The sequence below is a fragment of the Lepidochelys olivacea genome (assembly GCF_965140295.1).
Source record: "Lepidochelys olivacea isolate rLepOli2 genome assembly, chromosome: 1".
In the NCBI taxonomy this organism is placed as follows: Eukaryota; Metazoa; Chordata; order Testudines; family Cheloniidae; genus Lepidochelys; species Lepidochelys olivacea.
In genome coordinates this window covers 15,385,274-15,409,083 of record NC_140411.1, presented here as the reverse complement: position 1 = coordinate 15,409,083, position 23,810 = coordinate 15,385,274, and the positions used below count along the sequence as shown (strand labels likewise).

General features: G+C 47.1%; 1 protein-coding gene across 4 annotated transcripts in view; it reads left to right on the top strand.

Annotated features, from left to right (window-relative positions):
* Positions 1 to 3,098: 3,098 nt before the first annotated feature.
* The window catches only part of MAP6 (microtubule associated protein 6), a 77,720-nt gene continuing 57,008 nt past the window's right edge, over positions 3,099 to 23,810 (top strand). For 2 of the 4 annotated variants that reach the window (XM_084612278.1, XM_084612275.1), the window contains exons 1-2: positions 3,277 to 3,400; positions 3,897 to 4,714. In XM_084612278.1, coding sequence (XP_084468404.1) covers positions 3,951 to 4,714 — 764 coding nt within the window. In that variant the 5' untranslated portion in view covers positions 3,277 to 3,400; positions 3,897 to 3,950. Of the gene's footprint in view, positions 3,198 to 3,276; positions 3,490 to 3,896; positions 4,715 to 23,810 lie in introns of those variants that run through there. The other 2 variants (XM_084612277.1, XM_084612276.1) reach the window with 2 other exon arrangements.

Below are 23,810 nucleotides of genomic sequence, written 5' to 3'. Positions count from 1 at the left end.
ATGGCATAGAGAGTACACTTCCGAAGTTTGTGGACAATACCGAACTGGGAGGGGTTGGAAGTTCTTTGGAGGATAGGATTAAAATTAAAAATGGTCTGGACAAACTAAAGAAATGGTCTGAAGTAAATAGGACAAAATTCAATCAGGACAAATGTAAAGTACTCCACTTAGGAAGGAACAATCAGTTGCACACGTACAAAATGGGAAATGACTGCCTAGGAAGGAGTACTGTGGAAAGGGATCTGGGGGTCATAATGGATCACAAACTAAATATGAGTCAACCGTGTAACACTGTTGCAAAAAAAGCGAACATCCTTCTGCGATGTATTAGCAGGAGTGTTGTAAGGAAGATACGAGAAGATATTCTTCCACTCTACTCCACGCTGATTAGGCCTCAACTGGAGTATTGTCTCCAGTTCTGGGCACCACATTTCAGGAAAGATGTGAACAAATTGGAGAAAGTCCAGAGAAGAGCAATAAAAATTATTAAAGGTCTAGAAAACATGACCTCTGAGGAAGATTTAAAAAAAATTAGTATGTTTAGTCTGGACAAGAGAAGACTGAGGGGGCACACAACAGTTTTCAAGTACATAAAAAGTTTTTACAAGGAGGAGAATGAAAATTTGTTCTGAGGACAAGAAGCAATGGACTTAAATTGCAGCAAGGGTGGTTTAGGTAGGACATTTGGAAAAACTTCCTAACTGTCAGGGTAGTTAAGCACTGGAATGAATTGCCTAAGGAGGTTGTAGAATCTCTGTCACTGGAAGTTTTTAAGAGCAGGTTAGACAAACACATGTCAGGGATGGCCGAGCCATTATTTAGTCCTGCCATGAGTGCAGAGGACTGGAATAGATGACCTCTCAAGGTCCCTTCCATTCCTACACTTACTTCTATGATTTTATGTGTGTGCACATGCATGTGGGATCTCCAAGAATAGCAGATCTCAGACCAGTATTGGTTTTATGTTGTAGTACTTGATTGTAGCAGGGCTCAGATAAATAGAATTATTTGTCTGCCTATAAGTATTTTTTAAAAAGCATCCTAGAAGTTCAAACAGCAGGATTTTTTTCCCAGAAAACCTTGTGACTTTACTGTTTGCTCTGAGATATTAAGTAGCATTTTCTTGACTTGTGATCATTGGTGGTACCATCAGAACTAATATTATCTAGTACCTACTATCGTACCTTTGCAGAAAGCAAAGCTCACTAGAGATTAGAGTGGGAGATTGGGTAGCAGGGGCTTTGGGTTCTGGTTCTTGCTCTGCCACTATGTTTACTGTGTGATCTCACACACATCAACTTCAGTCTCTGTGCCCCTGTTTCTACATCTATAAAACAGGAGTAACACAGTCACCTCTATAAAATGTGGTGGGAGTTGGGTACAAAGTGCTATGCTTGTGCAGAGTATATCCAAATATCAGGATTTACCTCCTGCTCTCCCCATGAATACTCTTCCCAGACGACCTCACCTTCCATGGTCTGTTGTCTTTCTGATGTATTTCCCATCTAATTTCAAATTAAAAGGTACTGTCTGCCCTGGGGCTCTTGTCTTTACAATCCCTGCTTCAAGTGCAAAACTTAGCTCAGCCTTAACTACAGCACTGCTTTTATCTGGCTGTAATGGGCCAGGCAATATGTCTCTAGCTGTTATTTTTAAAAGCCATAATAAAAGAGATACACATATCAGAGCCAGGTAGTGGAGACCTGTGGCTTGTTTGCAATTATCTTGATTGCAGTATGAGAGAGGGTGAAAAACCTCCTATTTCATTCATAGCAAAGAGGAAACTCTTTTCTCGCCCCCTTTTAAACTGTGCTTTCTATAAAAGCAGAAACAGGGCAGTCACTATAGATAAAGGGACAGCTGTTGGATTTATAAACACACATCTGTTTAAACCAGTCATGTAAATTTACATAGGGGTGAGGATTAAGGCCCAGATCTTTAAAGGTATTTATGTGCCTATCCCCCTTTGAAATAAATGGTAGTTAGGTACCTAAATACCTCGGAGTATCTGGGGCTATATTGCGAATGTCTGTACATTACTTTGAGATTTTAGGATTGAAAGTACTATAGTAGTGCAAAGTATTGTTAGCATTACTGTTAATAATACAACCAAATAGCAGCTGAAGCTACTCTTTGCTGCAGCCCCACAAATTTCAGACACTTACCTTAGCTGGGGAAAATCATTTTCTTATCATATTTTACTCATTAATGGCAAGAAATTTGGATGAACCCAGCTCTTTTTCTCCCCCATTGTATATTTCTTGGAATTATTTACCCAGCAGGGACTAAAACGATAGAGGGGACAGTATTACAGACCAAGGCCCCCAACCTGCCAAGTTTACCCCACTTGTGTGTACGCTTATTTGTGTTTAGCTCGGGACCTAAATACCCACAGGCTCAAAATTGTGGCATAACAAGATTTGGTCTGATAGAAGCAGCCCAGAGAGAGAGGTGCCTGTAAAAGCAGGGAGGAGACTGAATGAGGGTGAGGTGGACGAAGAGGCAGCAGAGATGCAGACTCCCTAAGGGAAACAGAACTTGAGCCATCAAGGGAAGGAGCAGTGAGTCAGCACCAATTGGAGGGGAGGGAAGAACCTTTTCCCTCTTGATTCATCTCCCATTCTCAGTCCCCTACAAAGGATCTGAGTTGTCTGTGGTGGGGCTTTGGGTGGTTTTTTTATTTTTTTTTTACTCTTGTCTAGACAGTGTTTGCTTTAAGGTGGCGCTGTGAGCTGGGTAGGTTTGTTGTGATTTTTTTTTTCTCCCCCATGAGGGGAACCATTTTGATCGCTGAAATCCACACCCAGAAATAGGCCACTGGAACAATCGCCCCAACAAGCAAGTGGCTCTAGCCCTTTGGATTTCCTTAAAGACCCTAAGGCTTTAATAGCCGGTGATCCTCATTCTCTCTCTCCCTCCCCGCCCCGCAGCCTGGTTCTTGAACTGGGCATGCCAGGGTGGATTAAAGTGGATTAATTTATTGTTTGCGGCTTCATTCTCTGCACGGCACGGCTGTATGGAGGCGGGCCTCTGTCCAAAGCTTTTTAGTCCTGAAAATGGGTGGGACCAGAGCATCTCCCTGCTGCTGTCCAGCCACACAACACACTCTTCCCAGCTAGGCTCCCCTCCCTTCCGCCCCAGGGGTCTGGGAGGGAAGAGTTAACAGGGCTCCCCCCACTCCGCAGGCGCTGAGGGAGGCAGGTGATCTCTCTGCATCCCCCCCCTTCTTCAGCATCCTTCGCTGCGCGGCGCTGCTGACAGCGGGGCTGGGTGGGGCCTTTTTCTCTGCAGCCGCCGCGGCGGCGATGCTCCGCTCTCCGCGCAGATGATGGCTAGGGGGCGGCTGCTCCTCCAGCCGCGGCCGTGAGATCCGCAGCGGCGCCAGCCGGGGAGAGACGCGGTGCGGGGGGAAGGCAGGAGCCTGCAGCCGGGCTCTTCTCCGCGATGCACCGGGGCTGAAACCCGACCGGGCTGCCGCGCGCCTGCAGGGTGGGGTGCGGGGGGGGGGGAGGAGGTTGCACTTGCCTAAGGTCGCCAAGGACTTGGGGGGGATCCGCAGCTTTGACCGACCATTGCTTGCGGGGCAGCATTTCCTTTGCCTTGCGTTTGCCAGAGTCCTCGCCCTTTGCAATTCGTACAGAGCCTTCTGCTTGCAGCTAGGGACTGTGACTCTCGGGCTTGGCACCGGTTTGCCCCCCCCCCCCCGCGCCCTCGAAGTGCTGCGTGCACCGCCGCAGCTCGATTTGCCCACCCCCCCCAGCCCTTTGCAATTCGTAGAGATCCCCCCTCGATCTCGAACTGGCACCGAATTTCCTTTTCCTGCCCCCCTCGGCCGGGGGCTGTTTCAGGAGGAGGAGTGACGGAGCGAGTGGATTACTTTGCTGTGTTCTTTGCAGGGTGTGCGGGGAGAGGCCAGGCTGTCTGGGAGGGGAAGAGGTTGAGGCGTCGCCATGGCTTGGCCCTGCATCACCCGGGCGTGCTGCATCGCCCGCTTCTGGAACCAGCTGGACAAGGCGGACATCGCGGTCCCTTTGGTCTTCACCAAATACTCCGAGGCCACTGAGAACCCCACGGCCCAGGTGGGCTTGCAGCAGCAGCAGCCACGCCCTTCCTCTGCCATCGAGACCCAGCCCTCCATCCTTGGCAGCGACCTGGATGCAGTTGCCAAGGCGACTGCGGCAGGGGGGGACCACAAGGCAGGGCCGGGGCAGCAGCCTCTGGCCGACTCGGTGATGCGCCAGGACTACAAGCACTGGAAGGCGCAGCGGCCGGAGCCCAGCTGCAAACCCAAGAGCGAGTACCAGCCCTCGGAAACCCCCTTTGAGAAGGAGAGTCAGTACCAGAAGGATTTCCGAGCTTGGCCCATCCCCAAGAGAGGGGACCACCCCTGGATCCCCAAGCCAGCCCCGTCCCCTGGGCCAGCCCTGGACAAGGGCCCCCAGGAGAAACCTCCCAGCCAGGAGAAGAGGAGGAAGCTGCAGCCAGGGCAGGAGAAGAAGGAGGAGGAGGCAGAGCAAAGGGCAAAGGAGGAGCAGCCCAAGGTGGCCAGGGCTGAGGAAGGGCGGAAGAAGAGGGTCCAGGTGGTCGAGGATGGGGGGCAGCAGCAGCCCGGGCTCTCGGCATCCCAGGAGGCGGCCAAAGGGCGAGCAGCGGTGGATGCCCTCAACAGGCAGATCAGGGAGGAATCAGCAGCCGGGGTGAGCAGCTCCTACAGGTGAGAGGCGGATACATCACCCCCCTACCCAGCACCCCCATCTTCTGTGTGCCTTTGCCCAGTAGCTAGTGTCTCTGGGCCACCCCCAACCCACCTTCACCTGCCCAACACCCCTTCTCCATCCTCTTTGTGTCCACCCAGTGCCCTGCCCCAGCCCCATCCACCTGCCCAACGCCCCTCCTCCATCTTCTCTGTGTCTGCCCACTACCCTCCCCCAACCCCTGTACACCTGCCCAACACCCCTCCTCCATCCTCTGTGTCCTCTCTGTTGAGGGGAAGCCAGGGAAATCTCTTGCCATCCTCCCCTAACCTCACCCCAGATATACTGTATCTCCCTGTGGTGTGCGTGACCATTTCCTACTAGCTAAACCCAATAAAAAATCACTGGGTCTGCAGCTTCAAGAACTTTCTGGGGGCTCCTCCCACCAGTGCAGTCTCAACAATAAATCACCCTTCCATTTCCACCTCCCCTTTGTTTGTAACTGTATGTGTTCACATGCTGGGCTAATAAACCTGCTGGCCACTTTTGCACTATGTCTGCAAGCCGTTATGAACACAGTGAGGCTTTGGGCTGGAGGCTTCATAGGAGCCCAGGATAAAATCAACTGGGCTGAAGCTTGGACTGTGAGCTGAAGGCAACTTGTGGAGTTTAAAGCCTGCAGTGTGCCTTTAATCCAAAGGTGCCTCCTGCAGAGGCTACAGGTGGGAGCATGCATTGGTCCAGATTTATAAGAGCAGGAGGTGGCTGGGATGAAAACAGACCTCCACAATGGGCTTCATTTATGCAGATTAGGTGTGTCCTCCAGGATCCTGCGGTAGGTGGGTGGGACAAAGTTTTGTCACTGTCGTGTTAAATCCATTTGATTGAAGTAGCTTGCTGGCTGCTGGGGGAATCACACATTCCAGTATATATAAGCCACAGATTTTCCCCAGCACTGATGAAGTAACCTCTCTCCTTGATTTTATCTCTCTTTTGATTCTCAGAAGGCAGTTGATGCCTGATTTCACATGAAAATGGTCCTCCCTGTGGTTCAGAATGAAATGTAGCTGCTGTAAGGTGTTTGTTTCTGGTTGAAGAAGTATGTATTATAAATGAAAAACAAACTGTAACAAAGAGGTGACAGGCTGGAAGTATACACACATTGTCTAGGCCCAACTGGAGTTTTGATTTCCTTTTGAAATCAGAGATTTTCGTGATGCTGCTTTCTAGATCTTTCCTTGCCAGAGGAAACTAGGGTTCTATAGTCCTGAAAGCAGAACTGCTGGTTTTTTGCTGATAAAATAAATTTTGCAATTTCTCTGTCTCCTCAACCCCCATTAGGGGGTGTTTCCAGCAAAGCGAATGTGACTAATTAGCCCATCTCATGGGTTCTGCAGATGATACCTGTCACATAGCAACATGAGAAACAATTCATATGAATCTAAAATGTATACATAATTTAGCTCCTCCATTTTTCTGCTTGCAGTGGGGAAAGGCACAGTTGGCATTCAGCTTGAAAATCATGGACGTGGTAGAATTTTCCTTCTTATGAACTAAGGCTAAAAATTCTGGGCCTGATTCTTCATTGCCCTGCATGTTGGCAGCCATGTACCCATGTGCAAAGTGTACTCCTGTGGGAATTCTGCGCCAAAAAATTAAAAATTCTGCATATTTTATTTGTCAAAATAACACTGTGTAATCACACCCATTTCAATTATTTCGGTAATTTATTTCAAAGTACCTGTCAGCAAGTATACCTGTAACAATACAGACAACTAAAAAAGGTTCAGGAAATGTTTTTGACAAATAGATTCTTTACTAGGCATATTAATACAGAACTTTAAGTTATAATTCATTTCAACTACAATACAGAATGCTATTTCCAGCACCCCTTACAAGCAGTGCAAAGGCTTGGGGAAGTCAGGGATAATGAAGGAGGTGAGGGAGAGGGAAGTAATTGCTGGGAAGGAGACTGGGAGTGAACTTGAACAGTTGTTGGGTGTGGGTGGAAGAAGTATGCAACAGTTTTTTTGGAAGGGGAGGGATTGTTAGGGAATTGGGGAGCCTGCCCCATGGAGACCCTGGCTGACCCCTAGTCTCCTGGTGTCCTTGCACCCCCACTCAGCCGCCCCCCATCCCCATGTGGTCCTGCACTCCCACTCCCATTCAGCCCCCACCCCAGTCTGTCCCCCCCATAGCCATTCTGAACCCCAGTCTGTGTCACCCCCCCAGCATTCCTATATGCCCAGCTCTGTCTGTCCCCCCCACCCAAAAAAAACCTGGGCCTCTTCACCTGGCCCAAGGGGCAGGGCACTGTGAGGAAAGCAGGCTCTCCTCCTCCCTCTCCACATTTGGCTGCTCTGGCCTGTGAGCCAGCTGCACTCGCCACAACACTCTCTGGGGGTGAAAGGTGTATCTGCAGCGCCTCTCCAGCAGCATGTATTTTCTGCGGAGAAAAATAATCTGCCCGGGACATGAACTCCGCACATGCAAAGTGGCACAGAATTCCCCCAGGAGTAAAAGTAGTGTCAAACAGTGCCACTCTTAGCTGACAGTGTTTTCACCCTCACTTTGCACTAGTGTAAACGATACACCGCAATGAAGATCCCTAGTGTATATACGAGCCTCACTCTGATTTCACATTCGTATAAAGCAGCAGTGACACCTTTTGAAGTCAATGGAGCTGTATTAATGTGAGAGCAGAACGGGCCCTAAGATTCTGATATGAACATGCCGCTTGCAAATTAGCTCACCCTTGTGAACAAAATTTTAACCTAAAAAGTTTAAATAGAAAAAATGATATCTGAAATGTCTGTTTATGGCTAGTATTTGCAAAAGTCAGAAATTAATGTGTATCTGTCACATCCCTGTAGGAAATGTCTGAGAATTAAGCAGGTTTTTTTGGTGGTGGGGAGGGGGTTAGTAAGAGCCTTCTGATTTGTTTTGGAGTTGAGACTGATATTGGATTGAATCAGGGCTCCCGTGGTTATCGGCTGTTGTCAAAGCTCTGCATGTGACACTAGGGACCTTTATATTGTGAAATATCTAGTAGGAAGTTTGAAGGACAAAGGAACTACGGTATTTGGCCAAGATTTGCCAAAATGACTAGTGGTTTGGGGTGGCTCAATATTTAAGGGGGCTCATCTGGAGGTGCCCTAAAGGGGGTTGATTTTTCAGAAAGTGCTGAGCACCTGCCCTCTAAAAATAAGGCTTCTTTAAGATCACTAGTCCCTTTTAATTATGGATTTTCTTGACACTTTTTTTTAGTAACAGAAATAGCTTTTGCCTTTAACATTCCTTGCTTGTTTTTTAATGGCAGGAATAAAAGGTAAACGGTGCCCTTGAATCATGTGATAGCTGACATGATAAAGTGCCATATTCTATTCTACCACATTGAGTAAGTGGATATTTAGATTATTTACATACACAGAATCACAGCCCTGGTGCACTGGTAATGCAACTGATTGTAGCATCTTTAAATCGGATTAGTCAGTATTTTGATGCCATGACTAATTCTGAGGATGCAGTGGATATAATGTAATAGGTCTGATCAGGTCAATTCTGTTTGGTATGCTTAATAAAGGGCAGGTTTATGCCTATTCTCTGAGGCTGCTGAAAGGGTAGGATGGATGACCCCCTTCTCCCCGCTCCCTCCATGCACCCATGCAGGGAGCAGTCGCAATTTAGCTGATTGCGCTCCCTTTGGCAGGAGGTGTTGCCCAGTGCTAACATGAGTGATCACCACTGCAAATGGGGCTAGTCATGGCCCCATCTTCACACTAGCTAGCGCCAGGAGGCATCACTGGGATAGCACAAGCTATACCTTTCCTACCGGTGAAGTAACTTCTGCAAGCGATTGTACTTTCCCCTCATTCTTCTAAAGGCTTCATGCCTGCTCCTGCCTTGTGCAGGGATAATGCCTCTAGCTGCTACCCTGCAGGTGGTGCATCCTCTTGAACACAGGTCCAGATCCTTGAGCCAAAGTAGAGTCCTACCTTTGGAAATAAGTTATTTACCATCAAAATGCTGAAAGCTTCTTCTGAACTTGTTTGTTGTCATCTGTCATATGAGCCTGTAGCAGGGCACTCACTCTGCTCCTGGGGGAAAAGGTAGGCTGATTGGGGAAGTGGCCACAGTTGTGGCCAAACCCAGCCAGGCCACAGCTGGCCCTGATGTAAGGGCTAAGGGAGGAGCTGGGTTAGTCTCACTCCAGCCTTGGGGATAGGCAGAGGCAGCTGGTCCAACTCCCTCGCCAGTGATGAGTGGCCATTACAGACTGCAGTTTGCCCAGAGAAAGGGGACTAGATGATGACTGGCAGTAGCCACTGAGGGAAGGTGGGCTTAGAGGGTTGCGGGTTCCCCTGAGAGCAGAGACCCAGAGTGGGGGGGTGCTGCTGTGGGCAGAACCCCAAGGGAAAGGAGCACCAGCATCCAGGAGGGACACAGGGCCTGAGGCAGGAGCGACACCAGCCAGCAGGAGGTGCTCTGAGTGCTGGAATCAAGCTAATTCCCGGATGACTAGCAGGAGGCGCTGTGAGTCTGCGATCTGCTACAAAGCCCATTGTTTGGTGTTTTGCAAAGTGAATCTTGAGCAGTAGACTCCTCATTCCTTTGTCAGTCTGGGTGTCCAGCATATGCTATATAGGTTCTATCTTTAGCCCTGGAGGTGTTGGAATCAATGCTGACTGAAGGGCCTCAGTGCCTGGCAGGATTGAGCCTTAAATCTGCAGTGTATTATCCCTTTTTGGTATCTCTTCTTCCCCCCCCCCCAGTATTCCTTTTCTTTGTGCTCTCATTTTAATCCTGTTAGTCCTTGGAGTGTGTCACAGGAGGGGAGTGGGCTATAAAATGGTATCTCTCTTTGCACTTGCCTCTTCGTTTATAACAAAGTGATGTTTGTGCTAGTTGCCAGATGACTTCTAGTTCTGTGTTTAATATGGAAATATTTAAGAGTTATTCATTGTTTAGAAAATGCCAAATTCTAGAAATCCTTTTAATTAGTGAAAAGCGTTCTGCTCATAAGCAGCACTCTGTGCGTGTAGTCTCTCGGACATTTACGTTTCCTCCTCCCCGCCAAGACCTCAAATAAGAAAGAGAGTGTGCCAGAGCCGAAGGGCATAGTTTGCAAACTTGAATGCCAGAAGTTTAGGCAGCTCATATTCGGTAAGGCACATACTGTAAATATCTGTATTAGGCACTTAGGACTTCATGGCATGTGAATTTCACCTGTCCATGACGCAACCAGCTGGATAAGTACACAAAATCCGGATTTAGGTGCCTACCCTCTGGTGCCTACATTTGAAAATTTGACTCCATGTGCTCTTTAAACATCATGTTGTGTCTGATATGAAAGCCACTTTTCACTTGCACAAGTGTAGAAATTAATGGAATTTCTGAGCTATTCTGTTTTATGTTTAACTTTATTCCGAAAAAAATCAGGGAAATCACTGTGTCTGAAAAGCGTTTTTAAAATGAGCTGCTGGGCCTTCAGGAGGCATTAAGGAAATATTGATGGCTGAATTCCAATCACCTGAATTTAAGGAGTTAGTCTCTAATCCTGCCAGGTGCAGGGCTCTCTTGGCCCCCCAGTGACATCAGCACAGAACTTTGCTCAGCATCTTTCAGTATCGGGCCCAAAAAAGCAAACTGTAGGCAGAGAAGGGAGGGGCTGGGTGGATACAGATCTGTGGCAGCTGAGCAGAGGTGCTTGGGGCATTGTGCTTGCACAGGGCAGATAAAGGTGAAATGGCACCTTCCTTGTACCGCTGGATAGCCAATGGCACAAGGACTGACCACACCTTCAAACCAGTTGACTATGCCTCCTTTGGATCTTCTCCATCAATGCCTAAAGAGTGCTATGGTCACTGTTATGCCTGGAGACTGCATGGGTGTAATGGGGAGGGAAGTGGCTTCCTGTATTTTCTTTCCATCCTCCCCCAGCAAAGCCAAGTAAGGGCAGCCAGAGGCCAGACCCTAAACTCAATGTAATACTATTAACCTATTGCTTCAGGGCAGCAAGGACGTTTCATATTGGTGCCTGTCCTCTTTGCCCTTAGCTGCACTGATGCACAGGTGGGGGCTGGCAGCCAATATTCAGAGAACAGATGACCTGGGAGATTTCCTTACAGTCCTTGTTGCTGCTGAAGATCAGCGTAATGTGATGCTTTAAGGCCATAAAACCGGTCTCCAGCCAAAAGCAAATGACAAATTCAGTAGCAGATGATATTCTGGTTGTAGGGATGCAGTGGGAATAGGGCCTGATTCTGCACTGCTTTCTCGAACAAAACTCCCACAGCACTCATTGGGGATTTCACCAGGATCAAGCTTATGAAGGTGACTCACTATTCAGGGGTCTGCTAGAGGGGGTTCATGAGAGCTGGTCATGAAAATTCTGACACCTAATTAAAGCGAGGTTTGGGGCCTGATTTCCCAGCCCGTGTTGGAATTGCTCCCCACTCCCTCCCCCCAGGATACGGCTAGATAATAATTTCTGCCAGCTTTGACTTACTCACAAAAATAGCTCCGAACTTGCAAATGGACAAGACTGAATCAATGTGTAGATATACAAGACAAATCAATGTAAAGGATGCTCCCCATTAGCCCTACAACATCTTAATTCAGGGGCATGTGCAGTAATTTAACTGACCCCTTTTGGGGGGGCACGTTCTGTGCTCCCCTCTCCTGGCTCCGGCAGGAGCTCGCTCTCCTCTCCCTCTCTCTCCACCCCCTCTCTGGCTCTGGCTGGAGCTCACTCTCTTCCCTGCAGCTCTGGGGAGGACTGGAGAGTTCTGTGCCCCTGATGAAACTGGGCAGCCCGTGCCCCTGCTTGCCCCCCGCCCCCGTGCACATCCCTTCACCCCATCCTTCCCTTACAGAAAGGGGGCTCTCTACAGTTGTGTTAGCTGAGTTGATGTAGCTCACCACTGAAAAGCTCTCAATACCCCCACGCTCTTTTGCTGTATAGACAAGCTCATAATTACTCATGCAAACACTGAGATTGAGAGCTCTTTGAAGCCAGGACTGGCTTTTTGTTCTGTGTTTGTATAGCACCTCGCACAATGGACTGGGGCTCCCAGAGACTATGGAAATACAGACAGTAAATAATAACACATGTCAGCACAATACATTAATATTCCTCTATTACGGTAGCACCAAGGAGCCCTAGCTCTGGACCAGGGCCCCGTAGTGCTGGGTGCTGTACAAACCACACATGGCAGCACATCACAAAAGGGGAAATTTTGCTTATCTCACTCCCATGTGCTGCTCCACTGGCTTCAAGGGGACTGCACACATTGGCAGAGGGAGCTGTGATTTGACTCGGAGACGTTGTCTGCACTAGATGGATACCAGTAATCTGTTGTACATGTGCATATCTGAGATTGTCTCTTCTGTCTACGGGCTCCTCTGTAGTGGCGGAGCATCTCACCCTCGTGCATAGATTTTATTCTCACAATGCCCTTGTGAAGCAGGAAAGTACTTTTTTTTTTTTAAATACATATGGGGAAGTGAGGCACAGTGTAGGATAAGACACCTGTCCAAGGGAGTCTGCCCACACAGGGAGTCTGTGGCTTGGCAAGGAGTTCCCCATCCCAGCCCCTTTGTACCCCCAAACAGCCCTAATGGGGCAGCTGGGGATTTCAGAGGCATAGAGAATACTCAGGCTGTGTAACCAGCTCTGTGCTGTTCACTCCCAGCTCCCCACCACGCATAAGGACCATCTTGCACTCTGATGATCCCCAGCTCTATAATGTCCAGGAAGGCCACTGATTCATTAGGATAACTGCAATCACATCATATGACTATTGGCCACCAAAAATCCAGCCAAACTCAATAGCCTCAAACTGGTGGAGAACACACAAGGACCACTTGATAAACACACAAGAAGAGAAGTGTATCAACAACTCTGCTGAACACTTGCATCGATCCCCCCAGGAGAACCTTCCACTGTCAGCATTGAGGAAGTAAAAGAAGGACTTGCCGTGATTAAAAAAAGGGAAGGCTGCAGGCCCTGATGGTATTCCACCAGAATTCCTCCACCATCTGGTCCCCAAAGGACTCCAATGGCTAGCAACATTGTACTCCGCTACCTTAAGGACAGTATGGATCCCTGAAATATGGCATGAGGCAACGGTAATTGCCATTCCAAAGCCTGGAAAGCCCGCTGATGAAGCAGGAAGCTGTAGGCCATTTTCTATACTATGTATGACCTATAAACTTCTTGAATGTATCATCCTCAAAAGAATATGCCCTTTTACTGAGTCAATTATCCCTGTCAAATAGGCAGGCTTCTGGCCAAAACATAGTTGTTGTGACCAAATTCTGGTGCTCGCAACTCACATTGAGGCTGGCGATCAAAAAAAACTAAAGATCGGTGCAGTATTTGTTGACCTGTCATCTGTGCATGATACTGTCTGGATTAAGAGCCTGATGCTGAAACTTGCTATAATTATACCTTGCTACCAAACACTTCACCTGCTGTGGCCCATGCTGAGTAACAGACGCCAACGGGTGTACCTGGCTAATAAGACCAGCTCATCCTGTATCAGAAACAATGGGTTACCACAAGGTTCTGTACTTGTAAAAATCCTTTTTAGTATGTACATAAGTGACATCTCTCCAACTAAATCACGAAAATTTGGATATGCAGATGATCCTGCCAAGCATCAAACCTCCATGACACTGAGAGAGCATTATCTGAGGACCTCCAAAATACGGAACAATATTTCTGGAAATGAAGGCTCAAACCAAACCCTGCAAAAACAATAGTAAGCGCATTTCATCTTGATAATAGGAGTGCCAACAACACACTGAAAGTAATATTCAGTGATTAAAAATGTGCCACACAATTACATTCCAACATATCTCAGAGTGAAACTTGAGCGCGCCCTCTCCTTCCATGGTCATGTTGAAGGTAGCTGCAAAGATAAAAACGAGAACCAACATAATCCAGAAACTAGCAGGTACAACCTGGGGTGCACCAGTATCAATGCTGTGAACATCTGCAATAGCACTTGTATATTCAAGAATCAGAGGAGTAGCTGTGTTAGTCGGTATCCACAAAAACAACAAGGAGCCCGGTGGCACCTTAAAGACTAACGGATTTATTTGGGCATAAGCTTTCATGGGTAAAAAACGCACTTCGATCTGAAAAAGTGGGCTTTTTACCCACGAAAGCTTATACCCAAATATATCTGTTAGTCTCTAAGGTGCCACCGGACTCCTCGTTGTTACTTGTATATTGTGCACTGGTATGGAGCCAATGCAGCCACACGTGACTGGTGGATACATCGCATCACTGTATTCAGCTGGGTATCACGGGAACCCTTAAGTCAACTCCAACCCCGTGGCTGCCTGTCCTGTCCAACAGCAAGCGAATAGGGCATTTGACTAACTGAATGAAGAAAGGCCCCGCAGTGTCAAAAGGTAGCCAAATAAAAGCAACTGAGCTGGGTTGGCCAGCAAGGGACAGGTATGTGACTGGCAGGGTCCGACCCCAGTGATCCAGTTTAAAGGGGGATTAGCTTTGTTTTAAAACCAGTTGTGATCATCAGCCATGGCTGAATGGAGGGGGAAGTACTCGTGTATGCTACTCGGTGATTGAACCCATTTTTGGCTTTCTGCTCTGCAGCCTGACAGGAAAAAAACAGGCCTACGTGACTCGTCCAATTATCGGATGAATGGTCTGGGTGGAAGAAACCAAATTTGTGGTTTTCAGCTGCATGGAAAGTTCTTGCTGGTGAACGGAGCCCTTTTGTATTTAGTTATCTGGTGTCCTGCAAGAGGATCCAGTAACATTCATACTCTGCTTAATCTCTCTATTTTACAGACGTGTATAGCCCCTGTTACGCTAGAAATTGAGCATCTCTCAATGCATTTATCCTCACATATTTGAGGTAGGGCAGTGCAGTTATCCGCATTGTACAGATGGGCAACTGAGCCCAGAGAGCCCAAGTGACTTACCCAAGGAGGGTTGTGGCAGAGTAGTCAATGTAATATGCATACAGTTTGGCAGTGGCATCGAGTCATGGAATCATAGCGTTTAAGGTCAGAAGGGACCATTTGATCATCTAATAAGACCTCCTGTGTATCAACCAAGAGCTGAAATGACACCAAAGAATTACAGCCCACAGGACCTATTGATTAAAGTAGGTGAGAAAGTGGGGAATGTGTTGGGTAAAAAATTTCAAGAAAGAAAGAACATTTTGGTTTTATCAATGAAAAATGTTGAAGCATTTTTTTTTTAATTTTAATGAAAAAATTCCCTATATTTTGGTGGGCAAAAGCTTGCACTCACTTCATCCCTGTGGGGAAAAAATAGAGTGGGAATTTTCCATCTTTTTTTCAGTAAGGAAAAAATAAGAGTGATTTATCCCCTCTCATCCCAATGAAATTAACATTTTGGAAAAAATTAACTCGTTTCAAATTTTCACTGAAAAATGAAAAATTTTGAGCAAAATGAAAGGGTGGGGTGTGTGTGTGTGTGAGAGTGAAAATTCTCATTTTGGTTGACAAGGTGTTTTCCCTCAGAAAAAGTTTTTGTTGGAAAACTTTTGACCAGCATTGTCATGGTGTTGCTCTCGAAAGGTAGATATAATTTGCTAGCATAAAAAAAAAAAAACCTGTTTGGGTTGTTTTGTTTTTGGGGAGCAGGGGTTTGGGTTGGAAATCATTGTTAAAAACAAGCTGAACAAGTGAAAGTTCATAAAAGTCACAGAGTAGATGTCAGTGCCTGGCCTCCTCCAGTACACAAGCAACAAATAGAGGGACCTCTTAGGAAATGCTGGATTAGGCCCTGATAAAGTAGCAAGTTCATATTCAGAACTACACTTTATGTTCAGAATTGGGTCTAGAATTTCTGTCTCTGACTCTGGAGATAAGATTGAGTTAGTAATACATGCCTGATAGATCTTACTGTAACTGGATTATAGGTACTTATTGAAACCATTGGACAGTAGGAGTGTCACCTGTTCTGTAAATTAACATTTATGGGACCTATTTCTTTCTACTCTGTTACTATTGGGTGAATCCAGAGTAAAGAAGTCAGCAGTTACTCCTGATATCCACCAGTGGTGTCGGGCCTGTTAAACTTAATGGGAATTTCTCCATGGACTTCTATAAGCTTTGGATCAGACCCATAAGGAGCCAGACTGGGCCCATGATATTATTAAAGCAGGGTATATAACAGTATGGGCCAAATTCTGCTCTTGGTTACATCTGTGTAATCCCTTGAAAGCTCTGTGTCACTGAGAGTAGGATTTGGCAGTATTTAAGGAAAGACCAAGCAAAGTTTCCTTCAAGCCATTATGGGCCACGTTGAAAAAACATGTTTGATAGTCGGGGCGCGGTACAGTGATAGAGGAGGCAGTTGCAAGGCAGTCATGGGGTTCACCATCACTAGGTAAAGGAAGGAGGGTAGCAGGGTTTAACTGGGAGCAGCGCTTAATAGTGATATGTGAGGTTGAAAGCAGCAAAAGTTCATACCTAGTGAGGCGAGCAGAGGAGAGGTGAGCAGTGTTGCGTTGCAGAAGGAGAGTTTTCACAGAATGGGGGAACCATGAGAGTGAGAGGAGAGCGGAGGACAAAGGACTCAGACATCTCGACCAGGCGTGCTGCAGCAGCTACAGCGCATAGGCAAGGGGGTAAACCCTGGGCTACAGGGTCCAAGGTTGCAGAAAAATAAGCCACCGGGCGATTTCTGTCACCGTGCTCCTGAGTAAGAACCACGAGGGCACAAGCAGATTGTTCGTGACAGAAAAGGGTAAAAGGCTTGTCATAGTTAGGTAACCCTAAGGCAGGGGCAGAGGCTAAATTCTGCTTAAGGGAGATGAAAGCAGCATTTGCTTCAAGTGGCCATGGCATGGGGTTAGGTACAGACGATCGAGTGAGTTCTTGGAGTGGTTTAGCCAGAGAAGCATATTGGGGAATCCATTGCCTACAGAACCCTGTCATGCCTAAGAATTTTCTGACCTGGTGTGGAGAGCAAGGCTGGGGAAAGCTAAGGATGGCTTGTACCCGGGCTGGATAGAGTGTACGGGAGCCCTGGGAGAGAAGGAAGCCTAGGTATGTGACAGAGGTTTGGCAGAGCTGCAATTTTGTGTGAGAAGCCTTATGACTCTTGTTTGCTAAAGCTGTGAGAAGTGTTAGTGAATCAGTTTCTGAGGCAGACAGAGAGGGGGAGCACAGGAGTAAGTCGTCCACATATTGGATCAGTGTGGATCCTGATGGGAAAACCAGATCAGCGAGATCCCTGGCTAGGGCTTGGGAAAAATAGGATGGACTCTCTGTATACCCCTGGGGAAGGGTAGTCCATGTATATTGCTGACCCTTGTAGGAGAAGGCAAAGAGATACTGGGATTCAGAGTGAACTGGGACAGAGAAGAAAGCGGAGCACAAATCTACAACAGTAAAGTGGGTTGCATTTGGAGGAATAGACGCTAGTATTGTAGCAGGGTTAGGAACCACTGGAAAAGAAGATATGACAATACGGTTAATAGCTCGAAGGTCTTGAACAAATCGCCACGATTTGCCATCAGCCTTTTGAACTGGGAGGATAGGGGTGTTACAGGGGCTGGAACAAGGGACAATAATTCCCTGTTCTTTTAATGCAGATATAACTGGAGCAATCCCAGCCTCTGCCTCAGGATTCAAAGGATACTGAAACAGGCAAGGCAGAGGTTTGGAATTGTCTACAGTAATCCGAACTGGGTCAGTATTTAATCAGCCCACTTCAGATGGGTGCGATGGCCATAGGGAGGAAGGCACCTGAGAGATTAGGTGCTCTAGGGATGGAGTTAAGGGACAGCAAGGGACTGGAGTGGAGAGGGAAGTTTCAGACAGCAGGGAGGCTACAGAATCACATAAGGAAGACTGAGGGATTTGCAGATAGACACCATCTGGGGAGCAGTAAATAGAACAGCCAAGTTTGCATAGCAAGTCCCGTCCCAGAAGGTTTGCAGGGGTGGAATCAGAAAGGAGGAATGCATGCTCCTCAGAGAGGGGACCGACCTGAACAGACAAAGGTTTTGAGAGGGGAAAAGAGGTAGGGATCCCTGTAATGCCAACAGCAGACACAGATTTTCCAGATCGGGGAACCTCAGGCAAGTCAGTGGTGCGGATTGTAGAAAGAGAAGCTCCAGTATCAACAAGGAAAGGGAGAGAGATCATTTACAGTCAGGACACATTCTCCAGTAGGGGACAGAGGTAATAAGGGAGCTAAAACTTTGTGAGGTTCCCCAGCATCCCGTCATTGTTGGGGTGAAAAATAGGGTTGGGGATCAGCTGGAGGAACCAGCGGGGGTTCACTTGATTTCCCATACAATTATTAGGTCGTCTTGGACACTCTTTTTTTCCAGTGTCCAGGCTGTTTACAGTAGTTACAAACCCCAGTTAATCCAGCCCCCCGCCCCCTTCCTCAACCCTGTCCTGTCCCCGGTGTGGTCTGCTTAGTCCTGAATAATGATGTATCTGCAGAGCCATTAACTTTTGGGAGGACTGTTCCTCCTTTCCTTTTAAAGTGCGGTGGCAATGCTCTGCTACTACCAGCAATTTGTCCATGGTTTCAGTTTCCCATTCCACACTTATTCGTTTTAACATGCTGCCTGTGGCAGGGAGAAGACCATCAACAAATGCATGTGCCAAGGCCCCCTGCCCATTTACATCGGGCTCTTGTATTCCTGAATGTTGTAGGAAAATATCAGTTAGCCGGGACCTATAGTCGCCTGGGCTTTCTCCTTGCCCTTGCTTACAGCAACCTATTGCTGTCCAGTTTGTTTTAGGAGACCACACTTTGGGAATGGCTTGATGCAGGCACTTCCAAAGAGCCATACACCGGTCTCTGTATGCCGAATCTGGGCCAGTACTTTTTATGGTTGAGTGGCGTGCCTCAGCTGGCCAGTCTATGGCAGCCAACCATTTTTCATAATAACTGGCAGGAGCTAACAATTTACACAGTTGGAGGAGATCTGTCTCAGAGGGTTCATAGGTTTCACAGATTAACAGAAACTCCTCAGCAAATTTGACAGAGTTTTCCTGTGGTTTGGGAAAACTTTTAACTATAGATAAAAGTTCTGTACGAGTCCAGGGCTTATAATCCCATATGGACTCACTTTCTCCCATCTTAAGGACTCGTAAGGGTGCCACAACAGTTTGACCAGAGTCTCTCATTAACCTCCCATCAGGTTCTCTTTTCCAAGAAGAGATGTCAAGAGAATCTTTGCAGTCTGCTTTGGATTTCTTCTTCATAATATTTTGCAGAGCTGCGAGGCCAATGAGGGTATCTTCTTCACTTTCATTATCTGTAGTCACTGAAGATTTTTCCTTTTCTGATTTCTTATTTGCGCAGGAGTATGGTGGGGGTCGGGTTTGATCCAGATCATTGCACAGGACTGGGTAAAGGGGAGTGCTCGGACTAGTGGTGGGAGAGACTGCATCCAATTGAACTGTTAGTTTTTTGATAGAATTTTTAAGAGAGGTGAGTTGCCTCTTCCCACCACTGCATGAAGCAGTCTACTTCTCCTCTCTCCAATTTGGTTTTTGGGAGGACGAGTTTGCTTTTTAAAGCATCCACTCAATCCTTGTCCCAAGAACCTAACAGTGGCCACTGTAATTTGGGGTTCTCTAGAGCTAATTTGGACCATTTTTCAAGAAACCTACAAGAGTCCGGACCCCTCCTAAAATACATTAAATAAGCTGGAGTTCCCTTAGGGAACTGTTCTACCTTAGACTTCTGATTACCCATCCAGGAGGACTTCACACAGCACTCACACAAGAAGGAAATTCGGTCTCAGCAGAGCGGCACCCGGTGCAACACACAGAAATGAGCCCACAGGCTACTGCCTCAACTGCCTTTGCTTTCACACCAGGGGTTATACCCAAGGCGTGGTGCGGCTGCAGCTGAGCGGATTCCACTTATTCAGACCGTGGGGACGGGGACCCCTTGGTCAGCCAGTCTCCGGACAGAGATGGCTCCCAGATTCACACACACACCACGGGGAAGACGGATAGACACAAAGACTAGACAGTCCTCAAACCGGTTAAAGCACAAGAATAATAATTACCTGAGACGTCTGATTCCAGAAGCTGGATCCAAAGACCCCTACCCAAACAGAGTGGGAACCAACAAGTTCAATGGCGTAGACTGCGTTGCTGCTGTGTACCTTTCTGTCTTGTGGAGGATCGCTTGGACTAAGCGTCCAGGCGCCGGCTGCCACGATCATCCTGCAAGGCAGTCAGGGATCACACAGCCTCAGTGAAGCCGCTTGCCATCTCGGTGGAACCTCCAAATTGTCAAAGTTTGACTCAGACTCACAATTTATCAGACCTCTCTGTTTTATTAGCAAAGCTGCTCTGCTAATACATTTAGAAGTGAGCCCCCCGAGTGGGGCTTGTGTCTTTTAATTTATACAGTTTTTTTGGAGAACAAGTTACAGAGAAGTTACAGACAAAAGAAGAAAAAGATTTTAGTCACCACCCTTCGAGATCCCTGAGACCAGTCACGTATCTTCAATTACCTGCCACCCTTAACAATCTCCTTTAACAGCTTCCAGTTAACTTAACTAATTGCCCTTCACACCTTCCATTCTGATGCCTGCTTCTTAGACGTGCTGGATCTATCTTAATTGCTTCTCCATTCAAAAGCTAACTGTCCCTACAGTGTGCTCCCTCAGATACTTTGTAACATGTTTTGGCATGCCCTCTCATATACAATGTATCCAGCATATCCCCTTATACAACGTTATACTTATACAATGTTATACTTCCACAATAGCTTTGATACTCAGTGGTTATTTAATATGTAATTGAGTGGTAGCATGGATGTTATGGCTCTGCCGAAGCCATGGAGAACAGCCAGGTTAAATGGATGAATAATTGTGCATAACCTTCCAGAGACGAACAAAGTGAAAACTGATGCTGAGCCACTGCAGAGAGAGGCTGAAAATCTGGTTGTCGGGGAGGTGAATTCTGCACCCTGGAGTCCAGTTCACTCCTGCCTGTTCTCCCCCTGTTCAGGTAATAGGCAGCACTGTAGTCTGGCTTGTACAGTCTGTGCTGGGGGCTCCCATCTCAGCTAGGTTCACTTACACCTATCACTGCAGTGACTAGATCGGCCTGGGCTGAACGCTGGTGCCATGGCAGAGAACAGTCAATGGGCGTGTGGTATAATCCCAGATGCTGAACAGGAACTCTGCCTCTATCAGTCATGCACAGTCTCAATGGTCCCTCCAGTCTGGGCTCCATAGAGCTGGATTTACGGCCAGCTCTCTAACCAACCAGGGATGGGGGGGATGGAGAGGCCAGCTTCTCATCTGCCCATCTCCAGCCAATCAGGGCTCTGTGGATTGCGGGCACCCAACCTATATAACTGGGGGACAGAATGATTTAGTGCTCCAGTTTTTGCATAGCCCCTTATTCACTGTGCAACCTTGGACTAAGTCACTCAGCATCTCCCATACTGAAGATGCAGAGAACATCTGGTTCTCCTGCTGCTTGGTACTTTTCAGCCTGCAAACCCAGTAAGTTATGTGAGGTGTATGGCCATCTTTTCTTAAACCCATCTATTCCACCTGTTCCAATCACCTGTCTGTCTAGTCCGTTACCCGTACTGATCAACTTCACGCAGAAGAAACTACCACCCCCCGTAATATCAGCAGTGACTTGTTTGTGAAGATTCCCAGACGTGATGGTCTTTGATCCTGTGAGCCACTGCATATTTGAATATTTCTTTGTTATTTGTTCAGGGCCTTGGTGCTTTGCAGAACAAAAGTCACAAGGGGCTTACAATCTAATTTTAGGCCTAATGCAATAAGAGAGCAATAAACAAAGAAGAGGAACAGGGGAAAGGGAGGACAAGAGTAATAATCAGATATGGTGGCTCAGGTGTGTGTGTGTGTGTTAAGTGGCTTTGCTATGTGATTGTATTTTAATGGATTTATTTATTTAAAATTGGTGTCTATAGACTGGGGCCCTGATTCTTCAGTGGCACAATTTTCAGGTTGTCTTTTCCCTCTTCTCCCTGACTACTTTGCTTTCCTCCCTCTTTTATTCCTGGGATAAAGAAGGCAGCTGACTGAGGTGAGTTCATGGCTGTAGGCCTTGCAGAAGATGTCATTTCATTAATCACCTTGGCACAAAAAGTGGGAGTGTGCTAATAAAATTTGCAGATGACACAAAGGTGGGAGATATTTCCAATACAGAGGAGGATCAGAATATCATACAAGAAGATCTGGATGACCTTGAAAACTGGCATAAGAGAAATGGGATGAAATTTAATAGTGCAAAGTGCAAGGTTATGCACTTAGGGACTAACAATAAGTCCTGAGCTTATAGCAAAAATTCGTATCTGTTGGAAGCGACAGAGGAGGAGAGAGACCTGGGTGTACTGGATGACTATGAGCCAACAGTGTGATGCGGTCGTGAAAAAGGCTAATGCAGTCTCAGGGTGCATCAGGCGAGGTATTTCCAATACAGATAAGGTAGTATTGTTAGTACCATTATACAAGGCACTGGCGAGACCTCATCTGGACTACTGTGTGCAGTTCTGGTCTCCCATGTTTAAGGAAGATGAATTCAAACTGGAACAGGTGCAGGGTACGGCTACTAGGATGATCCAAGGAATGGAAAACCTACCTTATGAGAGGAGACTCAAAGAGCTTGGCTTGTTTAGCGTATCCACACAAAGGCTGAGGGGAGATATGATTGCTCTTCATAAATACATCAGAGTGATAAATATCAGGAAGAGGAATTATTTAAGTTAAGCACCAATGTGGACACAAGAACAAATGGATATAAACTGGCCATCAGCAGGTTTAGGCTTGAAATTAGACGAAGGTTTCTAACCATCAGAGGAGTGAAGTTCTGGAACAGCCTTCCAAGGTGGGGAATAGTGGCAAAAAACCTAACTGGCTTCAAGTCTAAGCTTGATAAGTTTATAGAGGGGATGGTGTGATGGGACTGCCTATAATGGCATGTAGCCAATCTGCAACTGCTATCAGCAAAAATCCCCAACAGCCAGAGATGGGACACTAGATGGGGAGGGCTGTGAGTTACTATAGAAAAATCTTTCTCAGGTGTCTACCTAGTGGGTCTTGCCCATATGCTCAGGGTCTAACTGATCACCATATTTGGGGTCAGGAAGGAGTTTTCCTCCTGGTCAGATTGGCAGAAACCCTGGATTGTTTTCTTTTTTGTCATCCTCTGCAGCATGGGGCACTGGTCACTTGCAGGTTTAAACTAGGGTAAATGGTGGATTCTCTGTAACTTGAAGTCTTTAAATCATGATTTGAGGACTTCAGTAACTCAGCCAGAGATTATGGGTCTATTGCAGCAGTGGGTGAGTGGGGTTCTGTGGCCTGCAATGTGGCAGGTCAGCCTAGATGATCACAATGGTCCCTTCTGGCCTTAAAGTCTTTGAGTCTTCCATCTGTCTAGGTGCTTATGTGACAGCTGCCGTTTTGGCTGACGCACCAAAGATACACTGATAGGGCCCCCATGTCTGTAGGATCCAAGGCCTCACAAACACTAAGAGAATTTAGTCTCACCACACCCCTCTGAAGCAGGGAAGGGACGTTAGCTCCATTTTTAGAGCGATTAAGCGACTTGTCCAGGGTCACACAGTGCATCTGTAAGAGAAACAGAAACTGAACCCAGATGCCCTGAGTCCCTGTCCAGTGCATTAACCCCAAGACTGGCCGCCCTCTTCTTGAAAAGGATTTGAATGAGGGCCTGTGTGACAGCATGGAGAAGTGCATAGGACTGCCATGGCAGAAGGCATGAAAACAGAAGTGGGAGAAGGACACAAGATTCATGATGTTCATCTAGTCTGCCCTCTTGCACACGACAGACCAAAGGTTTTAACCACACATTCCTGCACTGAGCCCAACAGCTTGTGTTTGAACTTGCAGAGGGCTCTTCAGAAGGCATGAAGTGGACTCCTGGCCTGGGCCTCAGGAGATCTGGGTTCTAGTCTCAGCTCTAATGTGTTGTCGAGTCACTTCACTTCTCCGTTTCCCCTTCTACCCTTTGTCTGTTCTTGTCTAGTTAGACTGTAAGATTTCTCCGTGTAGATGCCTAGGACTCTGACCTCAGTTGGGTCCTCAAAGTGCTGCTGTGATAACAATA